The 23,617-nt window shown below is 45.2% G+C and overlaps 1 protein-coding gene across 1 annotated transcript in view; it reads left to right on the forward strand.

Annotated features, from left to right (window-relative positions):
- LOC147718261 (nicotinamide N-methyltransferase-like) overlaps positions 1-23,617 on the forward strand; it is a 75,893-nt gene that overhangs the window by 49,180 nt on the left and 3,096 nt on the right. Inside the window, exon 2 of the mRNA XM_086918250.1 lies at positions 21,492-21,699. Coding sequence (XP_086774376.1) covers positions 21,492-21,699 — 208 coding nt within the window. The remainder of the gene's footprint in view (positions 1-21,491; positions 21,700-23,617) is intronic.

Below are 23,617 nucleotides of genomic sequence, written 5' to 3' on the forward strand. Positions count from 1 at the left end.
CAAATGTGCTATATATTTAACATTTCTGTGATATTGTGCCTGAGTTGTGCATTTGACTAAACTACACCACAGCCATCTTCAGAATGCAGATCTGTATGTCTGTGGTCAAATGCTCTATGATGCCATCACACAAATGAGCTGTAGAAATGCCCCTGTGGCATTTTGTGTGTACATGTGAGACACTTGCAATCAAGACACAGACCCATCACAGATGCAACTAAAGAGGATTTACGTTTACCGGATACATACAGCATGTCCAATCTGTTGAATGGCACACACATTACATTGTCACACAGGGTAATGCTGAGCGTCAATTGGTCAAGTGAGACAGGGCCCCTTGTCCCTGGCATAATGTGACAGATGCCCGTACTGAAGAGTGTGACATCCCAGTGTTCATGTGAATAACAACATGTTCATGATGTTACGCATGTGACAAGTGTGAACAACATAGTGGCCCATCACAAATGTCAATTCTCCATAGCCCATCACACATCAACTATGCCACTAGATCAGATGCCCTCTGCTATATAGAACTATGTGCCACACCTAGGGCCTTCTATGTAAGTATGCCATGCCAACACATACATGGACATCCTCATGATGACCCCGCACCCACATCCGTGCCATGTGTTTTCCTGTTCTCACCATAGTAATGGTGCCATGCATGAGATTGTTGAATGCACTGTACACATGCATTCACTACACCGTGTGAAATGCACAGTACCCCGATAGTACATGCGTGTGTACAGGTCATTTCACTATTGCATTGTAGACATACGCGAGCAGAACATACCCCAATGGTACGTGCATGTGTACTGGTCGTTTCTCTGTTGCATTGTAGACATGCACCAGCAGAGCGTACCCCAATGGTACGTGCGTGTGTACGGGTCATTTCACTATTGCATTGTAGACATACGCGAGCAGAGCGTACCCCAATGGTACGTGCGTGTGTACGGGTTGTTTCACTATTGCATTGTAGACATACGCGAGCAGAGCGTACCCCAATCGTACGTGCGTGTGTATGGGTCATTTCACTATTGCATTGTAGACATACGCGAGTAGAGCGTACCCCAATGGTACGTGCGTGTGTACGGGTCGTTTCACTATTGCATTGTAGACATACGCGAGCAGAGCGTACCCCAATCGTACGTGCGCGTGTACCTGACATTTCACTATTGTATAAGTTGCATTCCCGACGGAAAACGCACTGTACTTGTGTGGGGATTCCAGATAATACATAGGGAACATCTAGGGGACGAGTAGAATGCCCAGAATGCAGGCTAGTTGTCAAGGAAACAGAGATTTGATTGTGTTCTACAAGTGTTCTGGAAAAAACAGTTGGGCAAAACTATATAATGTTGCAAAATTTGTTGTGGTTCTCAAGCTCAGTTTTTAAACCATGCAAATGTGTGTCATCGCCTTATGTGTAATGGGATTGGATGAAATATAGGATGCAAAGTTATCTAGCCTATCACACTGTACTCCTTGGGCTGAAAGCCCCTCAGCAGCAGTGATTTAAGGCTGCATGCGGCTGTGAGAGGGCACTTACCTGCACAACATTCGAGTGGACAACACAGCTGCTGTCTCTGTATTCTCTGGACCATGATTTTGCTGAGCATGGAGAGGGCACCTGCATTCAGTGAGGAGGAGAAAAAGGCCCTGCTGGATGCTCTCCTGCCAAACTACAGCAAGCTGTATGGGAGACCAGAGGAGCAGGTGAGTGATGACTGCACTACCTCGTACTTTGCACCTGTTGTGTGTGTGACACTACAGCCATTGTGTATTAATGGAACTGAGATGCTATGTCGTTTTGAGTGAGTGCCGGGTGTGTATATTGTAGTATCTCCCATGCAGTGAATGATGTGGTGAATTTGTATTTACTGCTCACCTGCATTGTGCTAACTGTGATTTTCAATGGAATGGGAATCACACTTTCTGTTGTGCCACACCTTGCATGTTTTTGTGGCATGATTTACTGAGGTGTGACAGTTTTCCCCCCAGAGTGACAGATGAATGTACTCACTGTTGATGATTGTTATTTATCACCTGTGTGGATGTTGGAAAAATGGACCAGGTGTACTGATGATGTTTCACTTTTTCTTCCTGACAGGTATCTGCCTATGAGGAGGGGGAGATCTGGCTGGCCATAGTCAGGGCTGTCAGGAGTTAGGGGGGCCCTCGCTGGAGGATACGTATCATCCGCAAGAGGTGGCAGGACATCCGGTGCTGGGCCCACCGTATCGCCCGGGTCCAGCTGAAACTTGAGGCTCCACGCCGGCATGACGGCACCCGTCACCTAACCCAACACATGCTCTGGGTCCTGGAAGTGGTTTTCCCAGACCTCCATAGGCAGTTGCAGGAGGGACAGCAGCAAGGAGTGGGTAGGTACATGTCTGTTTGTTGTCATGTTTGTCACATGCTATCTTCAGTGCTCCGAAGCCTGGTAACACTCCCACAGTTGGGGTGGTCTGGTCAGACAGGCACTTTATGCATTGTCATTTAAATGCCCCATATTCAGCAGATGCTCTTTTATATAAGTTCCCCTCCTCCACATTTGTCCCCTGCTTTAGGTCTTTCATTTTTGCGCATGTCCTCCTAGGGTGCAATGTATTAGTTTCAGACCCCGTCAACCTTTCCAACTACCACCCCATTTCCCTTTTGCCCTACCCATCTAAGCTCCTCGAGGCCCATGTAACCATGTGCCTCTCAAAATTCATCGAGAGCTCCTGCTTTCTCAAACCCAATCAAGCAGGTTTCAGGCCGGCACATTCCACCGAGACCATTATCCTGTCAGTACTAGATGACCTGAGGGGGAAGGCAGACAAAGGGGCCCGCAGGCACTAGTGCTCCTGGATCTGTCTGCTGCGTTCGACACGGTGGACCATAACATCCTCCTTTACTGTGTCGGACAGGCTTCGAGTGGATTAAGTAATTTCCCTCGGGCAGAGTGCAAATGGTCCCTCTGGGTCCCTTCACGGCGACTAGGGCACCCACGACATGTGGTGTCCCCCAGGGATCCTCCCTCTCACCCTTACTATTTAATCTGTACCTTCGGCCACTGATGCACTCGCTAAAGAAGTGGAAGATCACTGTGTTCAATTACGCAGATGATCTGCAGATCATCTTCCCTCTTGATTCCCCCGATGCCGCAACAGAATTCCAAGCAGTGATGCTCCACATACAGCAGTGGATGAATCACAACCAATTAAAACTCAACCCAGGGAAAACGGAACTCATTCTGCCAGGCAAAAGCGTGGCATACTGGGGCCCACAGTTCTGGCCAAATGAGCTTGGCCCATCCCCCACACCCTCTGGCTCAGTGAAGAGCCTTGGGGTGATCATCGACTCCGATCTTTCCCTCAAGGCTCAGGTGGGGGCAGTGTTTTCATCTATCATATTTCAGTTGCGAAAAATCCAGAAGATCTCCCACCTGCTCTTGCATGCGGCGCTGGTACAAGTTGTGATCTCCTTGGTACTATCCCGTCTCGACTTCTCCAACTCCCTCTACCTAGGCCTACCACAGTCATTGCTCCACCGCCGTCAAATCATGCAAAATCTGGCAGCAAGACTAATTTACAAAACTCCGAAATGGCAATCAGCTAGACCCCTGCTACGTAAGCTGCACTGGCTACCAATCGAACAGAGGGCCGCCTTCAAGACCGGCTGTCTTATATTCAAAGTCCTCCACTGCAACAGCCCAGACCTCCTGAAAGCCCTCATTGCAAAGCACTGCCCGGCTCGCAATCTCCGTCCGGCCCACCTTCACCTACTGGTCACCCCCATTATCAAACTCAAAAAGCTAGGAGGTCGCAGATTCGCACACTTGGCACCCAAGCTGTGGAATCCCCTCTCCTTGGCGATCAAGACCCGTAGTACCCTACTGAATTTCAGAAAGACCTTAAAAACCTGGTTATTCGCTAGGTCTGGTTAGGCTGCTCTGCCACATCTTCTGCACTCATTTTCAGCGCCAGGAAACTTATGGTGTCAGTGCGCTTTACAAATTCAGCCTAACATAACATGCATATTGCTTATGACATCATCATGTTGGAGGGAGGTTTGTGACACGTGTTGGTACCTTAACTGTTGCACGACATGTGCACTGTGTTTGGACTTCATGATATGTTGGCACTGATCATGAGTCTTTACATGGAGTTCAGCAGGGGTCTGCCTCAGTGGCCTTTGTCCCAGGTATACTTTGTACTTCTCATGTGTTAGCTACATGTGCACACTGTCCATGTATACAGAATGTGTCTGGTGCATACTCCCACTGGGCAGTGCGTGTGTGCATATTCACAAGAAATGTTGCAGGTTGTTTGAAAGTAATATTGATGGGCAGCCACACAATGTGACCTTGATATAGCTGCCCAGTTCATGATACCCAGATTATGAGTTCTCACTACTTGAGCTGTATCACTCACATTGACGGAGTGATTGGGGTGTTGTGCATGGGAGGTGTGATGGGCCTGCCTGTTTAGCCTTGTCAGTGGTGTGCTGTGTATGTTATTTCTGATGTGAACTTGTCACTGTGCACTTAGTCTGTGCTGCTGGACAATGCAGGCATTGTTGGATGGTCCAAACATGGTCCTCTGCAAATCTGTCTGTCCATGTGCCTCATGAGAACAGTTCAGCCATTATTGTCAAGCCATGCCTTCCTTGGACTGGGAACAACGTTATTGGAACCACATTTTTTTGGCATTACAGCTGTCTTCAGCAATGCTTGTCTGTATACACATCTGTGTTACACACAGGCCTGGCTGGAGTCAGCGGTGATGCCAGTGAGAGGTGAGTGAAAACTTGTTTCAGGTCCAGGGATGGCATCACATGAAAATTCGGGCAGGACTGTTCCCATCTGGCACAGGTTCAAACAGATTTGAACATGGCATACATGAAACTCTTCGTCCATCATCCCCTTTTGAATTGCTTTGTTCGACCTAAGTTGGCAGGGAATGCTCAGATGTGAGTCCCTTGCCCTTTTTGTATCGCTAAGTTTGGGTGTGACAACATCCACTATACCACCACTGTTGGGGACATTTATTTGGTCTGGCCATTGGCCTTCTGTGAGCCTGGACTCATTCTTTCATTTTTTCAATTGTGGCGCTGAATAAAGCTTTTCATTTTTCATTCTGAATTTTTGCATTTCAGGACATTGCTTTGACTGCTGTGTGCCTACGAGTTGTTGTGATGCTCATATTTGCTTACTGTAACATATGTCTATATCCTGATGGGAATGAGCTGGACCATGGTATGTTTATGCTTTCCCAATGTTGCATCAATCTATCTAGATTGATGTGCCTGCAGTTTGCATGTAGACATTGTCCCAAAGAGTGTCCCTTCCTCAGTGACAAATGTGATGTTCACTACGGACAGTTACACATTAGTGGTGATGACGTTTCTGTTGATTCCCTATAGATTTGTACCTTCCCTTCATCAATGGCCATGCCTGTTCACAAATGAATACAGATAATTGGTCAGTGCTATCCATGCTACGCACTGTGCTTGGGTTTGTAGTATGCAGTAATGCCTTCAGGGAGACCATCATACTTTATCAGACTATGCATGACAATGTTATCAGCCTTGACGTTATGATTCAGATTGTACATTTCTAACTTTGGACACACAAAATAGAATTTGTTTCTTTGTATCTAGTGGATTTCTACCCTGTTACATCCATGAGGGAGTACATGTTGCACCACCTGGATATTCATATCATGTCCGGGATGTACATGACACTTTATTATTACATTTGTGCTTCATTTGTTTGGTTGTTTGTTACATGACTGCACACTATTGAGTGAGGATAGAGGGGGGGTATCAGCGAACTAGACTGATGGATATACTTGTGGGATCTGACAATACACCCACATATGGTGTGTCACACAGTGTGTGACAGGATATCATTCTCCGTGGAGTAGGTCACTGCTGTGTGTGATGTGTTGCTGTGCAACTATTATGAGTGTTCCCAGTCAGGGATGTACACATACAGGCATGTACTTAACGTTTGCTGTTAGACATGCACACTCCTAACACTGGGCACTGCTGGGAGTCATGTACACACCCCTCTCCTATGTCTGGGCACTGCTGGGAGTCCTGTGCACACCCCTCTCCTATGTCTGGCACTGCTGGGGGTCCTGTACACACCCCTCTCCTAAGTCTGGGCACTGCTGGGGTCCTGTACACACCCCTCTCCTATGTCTGGGCACTGCTGGGGGTCCTGTGCACACCCCTCTCCTATGTCTGGGCACTTCTAGGGGTCCTGTACACACCCCTCTCCTATGTCTGGGCACTGCTGGGAGTCATATCCACCCACCCCTGTCATGTCTGGGCACTGCTGGGGGTCCTGTACACACCCCTCCCCTATGTCTGGGCACTGCTGGGGAATCTGTGCACACCCCTCTCCTATGTCTGGGCACTGCTGGGAGTCCTGTGCACACCCCCTCTCCTATGTCTGGGCACTGCTGGGAGTCCTGTACACACCCCTCTCCTATGTCTGGCCACCGCTTGGAGTCATATCCACCCACCCCTGTCATGTCTATGCACTGCTGGGGGTCCAGTGCACACCCCTCTCCTATGTCTGAGCACTGCTGGGGGTCTGACTCTGTACACACCACTCTTCTATGTCTGAGCACTGCTGGGAGTCATATGCACCCACCCCTGTCATGTCTGGGCACTGCTGGGGGTCCTCTACACACCCCTCTCCTATGTCTGGGGACTGCTGAGAGTCCTGTGCACAACCCTCTCCTATGTCTGGGCACTGCTGGGAGTCATATCCACCCACCCCTGTCATGTCTGGGCACTGCTGGGGGTCCTGGACACACCCCTCTCCTATGTCTGGGCACTGCTGGGAGTCATATCCACCCACCCCTGTCATGTCTGGGCACTGCTGGGGGTCCTGGACACACCCCTCTCCTATGTCTGGGCACTGCTGGGGAATCTGTGCACACCCCTCTCCTATGTCTGGGCACTGCTGGGAGTCCTGTGAACACCCCTCTCCTATGTCTGGGCACTGCTGGGGGTCCTGTACACACCTCTCTCCTATGTCTGGGCACTGCAGGGAGTCCTGTGCACACCCCTCTCCTATGTCTGGGCACTGCTGGGGTTCCTGTACACACCGCTCTGCTATGTCTGGTCACTGCTGGGAGTCATATCCACCCACCCCTGTCATGTCTGGGCACTGCTGGGGGTTCCGTACACACCCCTCCCCAATGTCTGGGCACTGCTGGGGGTCCTGTACACACCCCTCTTCTATGTCTGGGCACTGCTGGTGGTCCTGTACGCACCCCTCTCCTATGTCTGGGAACTGCTGGGGGTCCTGTACACACCCCTCTCCTATGTCTGGGCACTGCTGGGGGTCCTGTACACACCCCTCTCTTATGTATGGGCACTGTTGGGGGTCCTGTACACACCCCTCTCCTATTTCTGGGCACTGCTGGGGGTATTTGCCACTCACCACTCAGATGTGACACACCGTACCCGACATTTGAAGTTGAAGGTATGGGATTTATAAAGTGATCGATCACTGTGCGGTTTCTTGGCACTGAGGACAGGTGACCCCAAAGGACAGAGAGGGAAGCCTAGAGTATAAAAGCTAGTGTGAACAGAAGAGTCTTGAGGGCTTTGCGGAAATCGGTCTAAGCTGGGATGGACCTAATGCAGATGGGGAGAGCATTCCAGAAGGTTGGAGCCAAGATGGAAAACTTCAGCCCCCTGTTTTCTTCTTCCTGAAGCGAGTAACGCATAACAAAATTTGAGAAGAAGAGCGAAGATCTCTATTGGGGACATATGATTTAATTTTAGAATTGATAAAGGCATGTGCAGTACCAGCCAGTGCCTGAAAAGTCATGCAGCCCATCTTAAATTGTGTACGCTCATGAATAGGGAGAAAATGTAAGGCTTTTAGCAAAGGAGAAGCGTTGTGAAATTTGGAAGTTTGTAAATCAGTTGGGCTGCCTGATTTTGAATGAGCTGGAGACGCCGAAGATCGTAAGCAGGGGCGCCTGTATACAAGACGTTGCCATAGTCAAGGCGTGATATAATCATCCCCATGAGTTTGAGGGCTGCAAACGAAAAGAAACTGGAGATCTTGCGAAAATAGGGCGATAGTTGGATGGGGAGGAGAGGTCAGCGCCTGGCTTCTTGAGGATGGGAATTATTTTAGCTGATTTATGTAAGTCAGGAACAATTCCCAGACGTGTATGCAGCACGTATCACTATTTCAATAGTGATATGCGCTAGCGTGTGGCATACCATGCCCCCTATACGTTGATTGCAAAAAACAGTTGATGGACAGAATGTAGAACAATGTCATACATTCACCCCAGTACAAGGATCTGGGCCTACATCCATCATTTTTTTGCACTCCACACCACCCTGGGTTAGTCCCTGGCTATAACCTATCCTGTATGTCACCCATTTTTCTAGCTCACCAATACCCCCTATGTATGATATTACCACTGTGTTAAAGCATTACGGGACTAGCTCCCCTATGTATTGACATATTGAAAACTGTGTAAAGAAGAAAAAGGATAAAGATAACCAATGAGTGTCTCTCGTAATTGTGGATCCTTAACTATGACTAGCTATCTTGTGATTAGCACGGAATACATTAATATAAAATGTTGTTTGAGATGGGGGTTAAAAACTATACTAAAAGATGTGTTTTTTCTACAGAGTGCCTGGATATCAGAAGTATCTATTTTACTGTTGAGTACAACCCCTCCTTCCCCTTTCCTGCCCTGACGAAGGTGCGGCCTATCTTGGGGCCTGGCACCGAAACGCGCGTCGGCGTTGAAACCATCTACCCTGAACATATCACCTTCTATCCCCGGCCTATGGCTGAGAGGAATATTCAGGATGTTCTCAGAGCAATTTACCTCAAATCCCATCTGAGTTGAATGTTTGAATGAGCCTTGTATGAGTATGATTGGCTGTGATGTATGAATTTTGTTGAAGTTTGAATGCTGGAAGGTTGATGGGTTGTGTATATACATATTTGTTTTTACCTTATTATCATGAAACTTTTCAAAAAAATGACTTTGTATAATTGTGTTATATATAAAACTATATGAATTAATTAAGAATAAAAATGATATATTTTCTATAAAAGTGCCTCTGTCTAAATTGTATATGGCCTTGAGTAATTGGTGAGCGCTAAAATGGGTGACTTTTGAAGATTTTGGACTCTTACTGAGTCTATATTTGATCAAATACGGGGCAGATCTACTCTCTTCTTTATGTAATCTATATGAAAATCAGCTCTGACCCTGTGCCTCATGGGAACAGTCCAGTCCGAACTACCAAGCCATGTCTTTCCGAGACCGGAATCAAGCATCCAAGGACCGGTTTCTGGCTATCAGCCTTCATCAGCTTGGATAGCTTGACTCCAGTGGTGTGGAGAGCCTGGGACTCACGTCTGAGTATACCCAGCATACTCGGGGTGAAAATTGCAAAAAACACAGTTGATGGACAGAATGTAGAACAATGTCATACATTCACCCCAGTACAAGGATCTGGGCCTAAATCCATCATTTTTTGCACTCCACACCACCCTGGGCTAGACACTGGCTATATGCAAATCAGCTCTGACCCTGTGCCTCATGGGAACAGTCCAGTCCGAACTACCAAGCCATGTCTTTTCCGGACTGAAATCAAGCATCCAAGGACCGGTTTCTGGCTATCAGCCTTCATCAGCCTGGATTGCTTGACTCTAGTGGTGTGGAGAGCCTGGGACTCACGTCTGAGTATACCCAGCACACTCGGGGTAAAAATTGCAAAAAACACAGTTGATGGACAGAATGTAGAACAATGTCATACATTCACCCCAGTACAAGGATCTGGGCCTAAATCCATCACTTTTTTTGCACTCCACACCACCCTGGGTTAGACACTGGCTATATGCAAATCTGCTTTGACCCTGTGCCTCATGGGAACAGTCCAGTCCGAACTACCAAGCCATGTCTTTCCCAGACAGGAACCAAGCATCCAAGGACCGGTTTCTGGCTATCAGCCTTCATCAGACTGGATAGCTTGACTCCTGTGGTGTGGAGAGCCTAGGACTCAGGTCTGAGTATACCCAGCACACTCGGGGTGAAAATTGCAAAAAACACAGTTGATGGACAGAATGTAGAACAATGTCATACATTCACCCCAGTACAAGGATCTGGGCCTAAAACCATCATTTTTTTGCACTCCACACCACCCTAGGTTAGACACTGGCTATATGCAAATCAGCTCTGACCCTGTGCCTCATGGGAACAATCCAGTCCGAACTACCAAGCCAAGTCTTTCCCAGACCGGAATCAAGCATCCAAGGACCGGTTTCTGGCTATCAGCCTTCATCAGCCTGGATAGCTTGACTCCAGTGGTATGGAGAGCCTGGGACTCACGTCTGAGTATACCCAGCACACTCGAGGTGAAAATTTCAAAAAACACAGTTGATGGACAGAATGTAGAACAATGTCATACATTCACCCCAGTACAAGGATCTGGGCCTAATTCCATCATTTTTTTGCACTCCACACCACCCTGGGTTAGATACTGGCTATATGCAAATCAGCTCTGACCCTGTACCTCATGGCAACTGTCCAGTCCGAACTACCAAGCCATTTCTTTCACAGACCGGAATCAAGCATCCAAGGACCGGTTTCTGGCTATCAGCCTTCATCATCCTGGATAGCTTCACTCCAGTGGTGTGGAGAGCCTGGGACTCACGTCTGAGTATACCCAGCACACTCGGGGTTAAAATTGCAAAAAACACAGTTGATGGACAGAATGTAGAACAAATTCATACATTCACCCCAGTACAAGGATCTGGGCCTAAATCCATCATTTTTTTGCACTCCACACAACCCTGTGTTAGACACTGGCTATATGCAAATCAGCTTTGACCCTGTGCCTCATGGGAACAGTCCAGTCCGAACTACAAAGCTATGTCTTTCCCAGACCGGAATCAAGCATCCAAGGACCGGTTTCTGGCAATCAGCCTTCATCAGCCTGGATAGCTTGACTCCAGTGGTGTGGAGAGCCTGCGGTCTTGGGACTGATTGTCCACGCTGCTCATTGGTTGCAGCTAACGATATTCATATGTTCGCCTTGTGCTCAGGACTTACAAATATTAGGATAGAGGTTTCTAAATTTATATCTGACATATTTCATGTAGAATGACTATCTCCACTGAAGAAATAATGCTGGAACCGAGCGACCAATAAATCAACAGAGGTTGATCTTTTGAGCTATGGCTGCACTCAGACTGTATATAGCCTCCGCTTGGTTGGACCCCCAGCCGCCATCCTTCACACAATGGAGGGTTAGATTACTGGCAATTTGTAGTGTGGAGGTGGCCATATATAAAAATAAAGAGATTAAGAAAAAACAAAGAGGTATGCTGATAAGGGAACCTCTGCTACAGTGGATACAAGCTCACGCTTAAGGGTAATATGTCAAAGGGGGTTTGCCAAAGGAGAAAGAGGGACTGTCATTCTGAGCCTAGCTATTTTGTCTTATGTCTTTTCTACAGGAATGCGATGTTGTATGCTTCTATAACCCTTCTTTTTCTAGGCGTCAATCTCTATAGTTTATGTATGAGTCAATTTGCTCTGGAAATTTGTTTTCTTTTACTTAGTTATATTTCAGGTGTTTTAACCCATTTTTTCTTTCATGACCTTGGTCTTCAAGGGGGGGGGGGGTTATGTACTAATTCTCAAAATATGAATAAAACATTAAAAAAAACAACATACAAATATACCCTTAGGAGACGTACTGGTTGTGCTCCAGATAGAGGTTGTGTGTTATTAGTGCACCAGATTTCCTGAGGAGAGCCGGAAAAGGACCCCATGAATCCCACAGGCATCCCCCTGCAGGTGAGTGCAGTCACTGACTGCACCCATCTGTAGGGGGATCTTTAATGTGCACACAGACCAGCTTGTAAATATATACTCTGTATTTCACTGAATGTATTTGCAAGGGGAGCATGATTGCTGTTTGTACTGATGTAGGAGAGTAGGGTCTGCTTCCTATGGTTACCCCCACTTTTTGCTGTGATTCTCTGGTTTTTCGACATTAGTCTGGCTGTGGCCCCACTAATCAGGCCCACAGCCTAGCTGTTTTCTCTCTAAATTGATGCCATGTACTTTAGGTACATACCAAATTGGTTACTAGGACACCCTTGTGAGCCCCTATATAGTGTACCCTAGGTACCCAGGTCATAGGTGCACCCTATGTCTACCAGGTGCTGCAGCATGTATTGTGCCACCTCTGGTTTTCCTTCCAAACTGACACTACAGGTCTGTTCACACAGCCTGGGTAAGGTGGTGTAATCACCCCTTACTTAGATATAGTATACCTACATCTATATGTGCATATAGCCACATATACACCTATAAGCAACTCCTAAGGCATACCTTGAAAATCCTGGAGGTAGAGTGCTTGGTTATATGTGAGAGGGTGCCCTAGCATGAGCTGAGCCCCTCTGCAGATTTCATAACCATCTCCTCATAGCTGTTCTATGTTACAGCAATACAATATACTCTTATGTGCATTATAATCCTCGTGGTTAATGGTAACTTTGGTTTCACTTTATCAAAACATGTTATGTAAGGTGTCAAACACTTTGGAATACTAACCCCCCCTCCCCCCCTACCAGTCCAGGTGGCGGGGGCAGCAATCCACCCTTCTAGAGGGAGAAGACATGTAGTTACTGGTAAACCCGGTTAAAGTTAAATAGAGCCTCAGCATCACAAAATGGATGCTGCTGCCACAGACACGAGTCTGCCTTCCTGCTGCTGGATGAAACTCTGGCAGGGAAGGGCTGGACAATAGGTTTCCTGTCCAAGGAGGTGCTGGCACCTCCCCAGACAGGCTTTTGTGTATTAAGGCAGGGAGGGATGCCTTTAGTGAATGCTTTCCAGACGCTACCTGGGGCACACTAGGTGCTCCATGCATTTCCCAGTTCAAACCACTTGCTGAGGCACTCTGCCCCAGCTCTGGCGCAAAACTGGACATAGGGAGAGGGGTGTAACCACCCCCTTCCCAGGTCCACCAATAGGAGGAGCCTTAAAGATAGAACAGCCCCTAAATTTAGTATAAGTATAGAAACTCAGTCCCTAGGATGAAATTCTTAAACATTTATCCTGGACCTTTGACATTCCATTTCAACTGGAAGATGGAAGACATTTCCCTTGTGGTCAAGTAGTGACCACCCTGTTCAAAATAGGCACCAACAGCAACTTTGCTGGTCTGCATTTTTCAGGCTCCCACCGGATACCAAAGAATCTGTAACATAGGACATAGACTTCCAGACATTTCTGACCCGACCTTCGCTCACAGCGAAGCTGAGAACCGTGGCAGACATGAGAGACATGGGACCGGAACTTCTGTAAATCCTTGATTTTGCAAACAGCACTCACTTCACGAGGTAACTCGAAGTTGTGCATTGAGGTGCTTGAAGCCCCAGACCTAAGCACCATTTACACTGAAGCTCAGAGGCCCCCACTCCACGAGTGTCCTGGGTGCCCCGCTTTTGAATTTCAGCTTGACACGTCTTCTCAGTTCCTAATCTGTTGGCTAGTGAGCCCCTGGAAGACTCCCTTTTAAATCTAACTTGCTTTCCTGGGTGCTCCAGCTTTGTTCCAGCTTCTCTAAAAGGGAGAAGTGCCTTAGACCTTGCTGGTCTGCAACAAAGCCAATCGAAACATCCTGCATTGATTGCATTTGCCAAGGCTTGTTGGATTCAATCCAGATACCAACACTGCAGTCAACTAGATCCTTTAAGGGACAGCTCAAATCCAGCTTCTGGTTGTCATTGACACCTCCTGGACCTCGTGGCTGAAGAGACAATCTTCACCTTTTCTCCTGATATCACCCAACATTGGCTGGCAGCTTTCCATTGTCATCCTGGTCACTGGCACGTGACCCAGACTCTGTCCTTTCTGCTTTCAGGTTCTTCAGATCTTCGATCCACCCTTGGATCCACCCAGATACTTTTCCTCTGGTTGCCTTCCGCTCTTCTTTGCAGCGCTCCATTGAAATCGACGACGAAACCCGACATAAAAAGACACCTATACACCCGGCTTTCGTGGGGGAGGTGACACGAGTACTCTGGTAGTCCTGTGGGTATTGGCCCTTCTAGTGTCTAAGTCCAAAAGGGTTCCATCTGGAAGTGTCCTTAAATTATAAAATTGTAACTTGTTTGTTTCCCATAGAAAGTGAAAAGAAACCTGCAGCTGTGTTTAGACACTGCACACGTCTCCCGTGGGTCTCCTACTTCCTAACCTTTGGTTGTTTAGAGTAGCCCCAGCAATTTCACAGGCTACAGGCTTGCTTTCCAATTCTCACGTGGTTATTATACAACTATTTTAGTATATGGTTTGTGAGGTCCCTAGGGCAAAACGTATACTGTGCAACTCATATTATGCTAATGAAGTAACTTGTATTGCACTTTTACCTCTGACCACATAAAGAGTGCAGAGGGGTTGTGTTTACAATAAATACATATATATTTGATATATACCTTGTGTGGTGTGCTTTCTTTTGGTACTCAAGGGATTGTAATTGGCAAAAACACCTGCGTAATGCGCTCTCCGAAGTCTTTCCCTGATGACTGCTGGTCCATGCTACCACTAGGATAGCTTTCTTTAAGGTTGACTTTACAACCACCATCAATAAGGGTCGATTAGACTGGTGCAAGGTGCCCACTAGAACTAGTGGACATCATATGCCAGGCTAACTCATTGGTGTGCAGTGGATGGGTTAAGAGCTTGCATTGTTTTACCAAATAATCTTGAGAATATCATTTGAAAATCACATCAAGGTACCTGTAGGTACATATGAATCAAGTCTTATAATACATAGGTTCTACTGAACCTAGCAGTTGTAGGTGGTAAGCGCTTAGCACACCCTGACTACAACTTCTAGAGAGGTTCTAGTAGGAAAACAAGTGTTGGAGGTAGGTGCACACACCACACCACACTTGTCATGTCTTTAAAAGCAGGAGGTAGTGCCTCTCTACCAGATGTCAGCCATGTGCAGACAACAAATTTTCCAAGATTTGAGAAGCTTGTGTGTTGTCAGAAAGTTAAGATACGGACAGAGTCCAACCACCCAGCACCTAGTACATCTTTTAGTGGACTCTTCTACTTGTTTAACTAAAGTGCCCTAACATGGACGTATACATGCCACAACAAGCAGGAAAATGCATAGTACAAATGTTGTAAGCATAGCAGTCAGTCCATACATCATGAAGGGAGACGTCATCATAAAAAGACAATGGAGAAAGGACCATCATGCCTAACTTCCCTCCCCTTGCTATGAAGAAGTATGATGATATAATTGATGATCTCTGGTCTCTGCCGCAGACCCCACACCTTAGCATAGAGATGGTAGATCCACATCATGGGGGGCTCTACCCCCTGGCACAGTCCCTCTCCAATTGTGAGTCACCTATTCATGCACCCCACTAAAAACCCAAGTACGCTGTCCAAACACCAGCTGCAGCAGTTTATTTCTTCTAAGGGCTAAGGTCTGGCCAGAACAAAATAACAAGGGACATTGTCATTCGACCTTATACATAATGTTCAGTCGAAATGCCAGGAACATGCAGAGAGCGAACAAAGAGAGGAGTTATCATGTGAAAGCAGTCTTTGAAAATATTTAAAAAATAAGGATGTGTAGTAAGGTGCGCAAAGCAGCGGGCAACCTGCAACAAGCTCAGGCTGAGTCAGTAAAAAACGATGATGTCCCTAAGGGCCACGTGCCACACTCTCAACCTCCTACACTGCCCCCACACCACACCTGAATGAGCTTCACTGGCTCCCTATTCACAAATGAGCACAATTCAAACTCCTCACCCACACTTTCAAAGCTCTACATGGCAAACGCCCAGCATACCTCAACAATTGCACCTGCTCTAAGAAACCTTCCAGAAACATCAGCTTGTTTGGACTCTTACCCACACAACCCATGCATATATAAAACCATATCCTGTGGTTGAGCCTTCGCCTGCTTCTCTTCTTATGAGTGAAATGACCTACCAAAACACATAAGAGCCTCTGCCTCTCTTCTTGAATTCCTCTCAAAGCGGAAGACCTGCTTTTTTGAGAAGTCCCACTAGGCCCTACATGTGCTCATCGCAACACAAATCTATACAACATAACATAACATAACACAGTAAGCAACCATAAGGTCTTGTTTTTTAATAGGGTAATGTTTAATCTTCATCATCAGTACTGGAATACTGAGTCGCTACAGGAAAACAAGTTAGTGAGCAAATAACACAGTTATTTTATTTTGCACCCATATTAATATGTCAAATGTTAATTGTTTATCCAACCTACATCATGAAGATGGGCACCTGCATAAACAACAACTTTATTATTCTGAAGGCCGTTTCTCCCTTGCCATGGTAGTGAGTGAGGAAACTCCTCACCCATTTCGTCAAGCTGCTCTTGACTTAAAGTCTCCTTTCCTCCTATTACTGCAGGTCTTACCCTGATGCTTCTAGCTGTAGGCCTCCCACCATCCTATTCTTCAACAGGCCCACTGCTCATTTCTTCATTATAGCATACCTCCCTACTTCTCCTTCTCACTGAATTGTGTTCGAAAATAAATTGCTTCTACAGGCAACCATACCTAAAGAGAATACTGTGTCAAGAGTGCAGTTAGCAAACTTCTTCCTCAACAATAGAGCTACAGTGACTTAATCCAGTTGCATCATATTGCAGCATCTTTCACATGAGCAAAGAACCCCACAGGTGCTCTACCACCAGCCACAGACAGAGAAACCGCAAGGGAAGTGTGATGCTAGTGGGTAATGCGTTGGTCTATGATAGGGAGAGCAGTTTAAGAGAGCAACAGGAGAGATTGTGAAAACAGGGAGGATGGTGAGGCACACATGAGGGGGAGCAAAGAGTAGCAGACACTCTCTGTGAGAGAGCGAGGAGCAGGATCAGGCAAGGTATAAATGCACTGTAACGGCTACAGTTTCCAGGGCCAGTGCTAGGCATTGGCAGGGTAGACCGATGCCTGGGGCCAAGTGACTGCTCATCACCATGAGGGTCCATGCCAGTGTTCCACCTTTTTATAGACTGCAGTGTTGCAAGGAAGAGGGACCGCGGAAAGCTGCAGTCCCAGAATAGAATTCATTTACCTGGCCGTCCAACAATATTGAATTTATCAAACAGCTATTGGCAATGTCTTCAGGAATGAATATTTAATCTAGTGAAGGGATACTGTGAATGGATGACGGGGTTAATGTCATAATGAGTCAGTGGTTGAGTAGATAACACAGAATGGATGAATCAAAGAGTAATTGAGTGAATGGATAATTAATGGATGAATGATAGCTGTATGAGTGCGTACATGAGTGGGTGCATGAATGGTTAAACAAGTGAATGAACAAGATGTGCTATCTGTGAATACATTGTGAGGTGAGAAAAAAATGCATGTGACTGGGGATAGTGTGTGTGATAGAAATGAGCTGCTCTAAGAAGAAATATTGTAAGTTACAACAGTGTGCATGTGATAGGAATGGGCTGCTCTGAGTTGGGATAGTGTAAGTGGGGATATTGTGCATGTGATAGGAATGATTGGCTCTCAGTAGAGATAGTGTGAATGGGAATAATGTGTGTGTGTGTGTGTGCGTGTGTGTGTGTGTGCGTGTGTGTGTGTGATAAGACTGAGTGGCTTTGAGTAGAGATAATGTGAGTGAGGATAACATAAGTAGGATTAGTGTGCTTGTATTAAGACCGAGTAGCTCTGCATGTGGATAGTGGTAGTGTGGAGTGTGTGCATGTAATGAGGCTGAGTAGCTCTAATTGAGGATAGTGTAAGTGGGGCTAGTGAGTGTGATAAGACTGAGCAGATCTGAGTGGGGACAGTGTGAGTAGGGATAGTGTGTGTGATATGACTGAGTAGGTATGCTTAGGGATAGCGCCAGACCTAAACCTTTTAATACATAAAAATCATCCCTGGGTAGACCCTAAACAGTCCATAGCCCAGGGTGCGCTGAATTTAAAACGTCGAACATGTACTTTTAGGTTTTATAAGTCCTGCTAGAGAAAACTTTTCTAAATTGTTTATCACTATTGCAAGTCCTATCCTACCCATAGGTTAAAATTGGGTTACTCTAGTACATTTAATAAGTGATAAGTGGGAGGAAGAGGAATGTCAAGTTCGGTGTCTAACGAATTATAATTTAAAACCCTCTTTAATGGTAAAGTTGAATTTTGAATCGCAAGTCTGGAAATGCCACTTTTATAAAGTTGTTCCAGATAAGCTGGTACCAGGGCAGGGTATTCCAGACTCCTCTATTGGGGCAGAATCAAAAAGCTTATCTCACTTCAAAGTGTGAACCAGCAATAACTAATGAACTCTAAGATATCTTCAGTGAACATCTGGGCCTGTGAAAAGGACTCAGAAGTACTCATGATTTTTGCTCATGGAATTCTGCCATTTGAGCAGAATTTTTATTTTACTCATAAACCTGTATATTTTACCTTTCAGAAATGATGTTAGCGTTCTTTATTTGAACCTGACTGTTATGATTTTTGGTTTTAGATTTCTGTATCTGTTGCTTCATAGCTATTTTTTTGTAACAGACTTTATTGATGACTTCACAACATTATACAGTGCAAATGAATTGTAAAGCAGCAGTCTTTTCTTTTTATGGGGCTTACTTTGCATATGTCTAATGCAGATTCTGTGTAAGTTATAACACCAAGGATCATGATCTCAAGTAAGAACGTTGTCAGTATAAACAGCAAAGGCTCAATATAGGATTCATCAAACACAAAGCCATATACATTTTCAGTGAACAACAAGAACTGTCTAATCGCAACATCCCCCCTCCCTAACCCACCCACCTCCACTCCTGGCCCATCCTGCTATCACTGTGAAAGTGATCAAGGTAAAAACATCCTAAACAGAACACTCCTTGGGCTATAATTTCCTTGGAGCATAAAGTGCGTTCCTAGATCACAGGGTCCAAGGTTGAGGAACTACTAGGTAGCATTATGTGCTATGGGGTCCGGGTATCCTGCGGGGGTAATAAGTCCATTGATTCCATATCAAGCAGCATAGTCTCCCATTCCAGCAAGATAGGCTGTTTTCTCAGCCCTCTCTCCTCCTCTCTACGAAGAGATGCCCCACTTAATAAGGGCAGCTTGCCAAATTGAGATTGCGGGGTGAGAGCTTGTTTTGCCAATATGAGGGCTGAGTCTAAAAATTGTAACCATACCGTCTGTAATCCTGAGCGCTTATGAAAGCCTATGAGGCAGTTCAGAGCGTCAGCTGGGACCGGTAATTCTGTGACTACATTCAGTGTGTGGCATACTCCCACCCAGTAGTCTCGAAGGCAGGGGCAAGACCATACCATATGCAGGAAGTCTGCCTCATCCTCTCTGCAGCGGGGGCAGCAATGAGGGGAGTCTGGGAACATGCGATGGATCCTTTTGTTGCAAGCTAACATTGATGTTACTTTGCTTTGCCTATTCGATATTTTTTGTAATAAAACTCTAGCTTCCCATTGCTATAGAACTCAGTTCTTGGGTGGACCCAATCACTATCTAAATTTACTTTGCTATTTGTTGGGCCTAATGTTGTGGAGGTTGTAGTCTCGTAAAGCAAGGAATCTGGATCTGAATCACCAGAGATAAATTAGGATTTCAGTAAATTATTTGGGTTCTACCTCCCACAAAGATAGTATACATCATATAAAACTGAGAGGCTCTGAGTGGAGATAATATGAGTGGGGATAGCGTGCATCTGATTGGATTGAGCAGCGCAGAACAGGGATGAGAGTTTCTGAGTGGAGATACTGTGTGTGTAATAGGACTGAGCAGCTCTGAGGGGGGATTATGTTATTGGGAAAGTGTGCCTCTGATAGAAGTGAATGGCTCTGAATATAGATAGTGTGCATGCGATAGGAATGAATGTTTCTGATTGAGAATAGTATGAGTGGATATTGTGTATCTCAGATTACTTAGTGGCTGTGAGTGGGGATAGTATTAGTGAGGATAGCGTGGGAGTGATAGGAATGGAGCATCTCTAGGTGGGAACAGCGTGAGATGGGTTAGTGTACTTTTAATCATAGCACTGAAATGCTGTCTGTGTGGATAGGCTGAGTGAAGAGTGCTGGGAACATATCATTAAAGAGAGGGTAAGGATTGGAAGGGCATTGCTGAATGGAGCTAATGCGAGGGAGTACAGCGTCAGCTGTCAAAAGTGAGAAGCGTATGGGGTAAAGGGTTGGAAACATGTGAGTGGAGATGGTGTGGGATATAGTAGTATTTGAGTGAACATAGTGTGGAGGTGAGGGGTGGGCACCTGCACATATTGATGTCATTGGAGATGGTGTGAGGAAGATGTGGTGCTGTGTGCTGATGGTGGGCAACCCCAATCTGAGGGTGTGTGCTCCCATTCCTTCTAACCCTTCATCCCCCAAGAGCCACTAAATTCAGTGAGAAGTGAGCAACAGGTTAGCTCACGAGGTTCAGACTCAAGCTCATAATGTTCAGGCTCAGCTGCCACATCCCTAGCTGGTGTTACCTTTGGCCTTACCACTCTCCTGTTGAAAGTGCCTTTCTAGCCGAAGTTACTTGTAGATACTGTCTGTAGTGACCTAAAAGGTATACCCTTACATTTCAATTTGGACATAAGGTCTTCAAACTCAGAATTGTTGTGATATGGAAGGGTATGGTTGTAACTCGTTATCGGGTGATTAGGTAGGTAATACGTGTATTCCAACTACCTATTGAACTATCTATTGAAAAGGTAAGACTATCTGCTATTGGACAGAGGGCAAGCTGTGTCTGGAGGCAGAAGAGTCTGAACCACATCCTCATGTGTGATGTCCCTTAGGAGTTACTCAAACAGAAGGGGGAACTCAGGTTAAGGGTCTGTGAACCCTATGAAAGCTGACATATCAGGGGTACCGGCATCCTGTGTCTGCTCTTTGTACCAATCTACTGCTACATCTGACTCCATGCATGTGGATGTCATGGGGCTCTTGTTTTGTATAGGGTAAGTACATTTTCCAAATGCTGATATATGCTGATTAATAAAAATTTCAACTTTCAATAAACATATTGCATACTATGGAAAACTTGTGAACCGAACATGTTATGTATAGATACTAATAATCACTGTTGAAGTCAAGTGCATTGCACAGTATTTTTACCACATTGTTTTTTAAGTGGCACTATCTTTGTGTGCCAGTAAAATGCCAACTGCCTTATCGTATGCACTGTTAGTAAAGAGCAAAATGAAAATCAATAAATAAATATATTTGGTGAAAGGTCCATTTCTTCATAAATATCTATATATCTATCACAGTGTATGGTGATGGGTTGGTCACATGCGGAGGGTTGGCTGCAGGCTAAAGGTTGTGGATGGAGGGGTTTTGTCCACCCAAGAGAGGATGTGTACAGATCCGGGATGAAGGCCAGGCCCTACATCCACTGATAGCTTTGCAGTACTTTGAAGTGTGGAATTTTTCTGAGCAGGTGCTGTGAAAGGAGGCTCTCTGATTCAAGTTTCGATCAGCCCCCTCATCCATTTCACCATCCCAGCCTGTGAATATTTCAATGAGATCACCTTTGCCTGCTTGAATGACAAGTCCATGGAGGAGCCACGGAAATGGCTGAAGAATGAACCTGATGCACTGGATTGTAGTCATGCGATAACGTTGTTTTGTGAACTCCAGGGCAGCAGGTATGGATCCTACTCTGTATGAACCAGGTTGATTTTGATGTTGTTAAATATTAAGAGTAATAGACTTGGAAGGGCCACAGTGTTTTTGAGGCACCTTCTACCAACCAGGGGTACTGGTTAATCCTTGTGTTATGTACTGCTTTCTGTATGGCACATGTTCATTGTACACCAGGAATGGGCCACACCATTTAATTTCTCAACATGTCTGATGGACCTGGGATGATTCTTGCACTGGAACCCTTATGGTTGATACTCTGGATGCTTTTATGAAATATGTTACTCCATAAGAGAGCACTAGAGTCTACTGGTGAAGAGGGTCATCCAGTTCACATGCTGCACCTGTTGTCATTGGACGATGGGTTTTCCTGTACTTGTTACTGTTTGTGAACAGGTGCTATCACTGTGAGCCAGCTTCTGAAATCCACCTTCAGTGGACTCCATCTTCATTGGCATGGCCAGCCGGCTGCTGAAAGCCTCCTGCAATGGGTTCTATCTTCACTGCCACTGTGAGCCAGCTGCTTAAGTGTACCTGCAGTGGGTTCTGTCTATGGTTTACTTTGCTTTGAGGTTTGTAATCAGTTGAGTTTACGCTTTTACCTGATGATGCTCCTCGCCTTGGCGTTCCACATAACGCCTCTGCTGGTGCATCTGTTCACAGAATGGCCTCGATGCAGGCAGTACCTGCCAGTGTTACACACTCATTGCTTGTTTTGTATTTGGGCCTCTAGACCCATAAGACACCATCATTATGTATTTTTATTATTGTCGTTCATCACAAGATTGCTTGTTATTATAATTATGTCAGCTTTATTTGACGTTTGCTTCCTTCCATTTTAATTCCATTTGTTTAATTTTAATTTCCTCAATAGGTGTTTCTACAGCATATTTTCCTAGAAGGATTTTCTTAATTTTAGCTATTCCTCGTTCTATTTCTTTATTCGGTCTAGTGTGTGCCAAGACCTTTTGCTGGCACTAAAATAAGTATAATATACTTTGATATAGTGGGCTTTCAGCCACCTCTCTTTATCCTTTGGTCTGTTGTGTCAGTCACATTTTGATTCTGAGCTCTCAGCATACTGCTTGGAGCACTGGGTCCCCAACTGCATAACTTCACTTTGAGTGACTGCATTTTGCTCTCTTACAGTGGGCACATGATATTTAGTTCACTTTAGTGCCAGGGTTTTGTTTACTTTGTGATTATTTTAGTGTTGCCTTTTTGTTTAGAGCCTGATGTGATAGCAGGCTGCTTCTGATGCACATTCCATCTTTGCCAGATCCCATCTCGTTTTGGAGAGTTTTACTTTTCTGACTGGTGCTATTTGACAACATGCCAGATTGCGTTCATTTGAAACCATTCTGTATTGTTTCTTACATCTGTTCTTTGTTGTTTATGTTTGTTTGTTAATTTCTTTTGTCCCTTTATTCTTTCTTTCATTTCTTTCTACGTCCCTCCCTCCTTAGTTTCTCACTCCTAGTTTCTTTCTTTCTTTCTTTCTTTCTTTCTTTCTTTCTTTCTTTCTTTCTTTCTTTCCTTCTTTCTTTCTTTCTTCTTTCTTTCTTTCTTTCTCTCTTTCTTTCTTTCTTTCTTTTCTTTCTTTCTTTCTTTCTTTCTTTCTTTCTCTCTTTCTTTCTTTCTTTCTTTCTTTCTTTCTCTCTTTCTTTCTTTCTTTCTTTCTTTCTTTCTTTCTTTCTTTCTTTCTTTCTTTCTTTCTTTCTTTCTCTCTTTCTTTCTTTCTTTCTTTCCTTCTTTCTTTCTTTCTTTCTTTCTTTCTTTCTTTCTTTCTTTCTTTCTTTCTTTCTTTCTTTCTTTCTTTCTTTCTTTCTTTTTTCTTTCTTTCTTTCTTTCTTTCTTTCTTTCTTTCTTTCTTTCTTTCTTTCTTTCTTTCTTTCTTTTCTTTCTTTCTTTCTTTCTTTCTTT

Source organism: Lissotriton vulgaris, chromosome 4_1 (genome assembly GCF_964263255.1).
Source record: "Lissotriton vulgaris chromosome 4_1, aLisVul1.2, whole genome shotgun sequence".
Classification (NCBI taxonomy): domain Eukaryota; kingdom Metazoa; phylum Chordata; class Amphibia; order Caudata; family Salamandridae; genus Lissotriton; species Lissotriton vulgaris.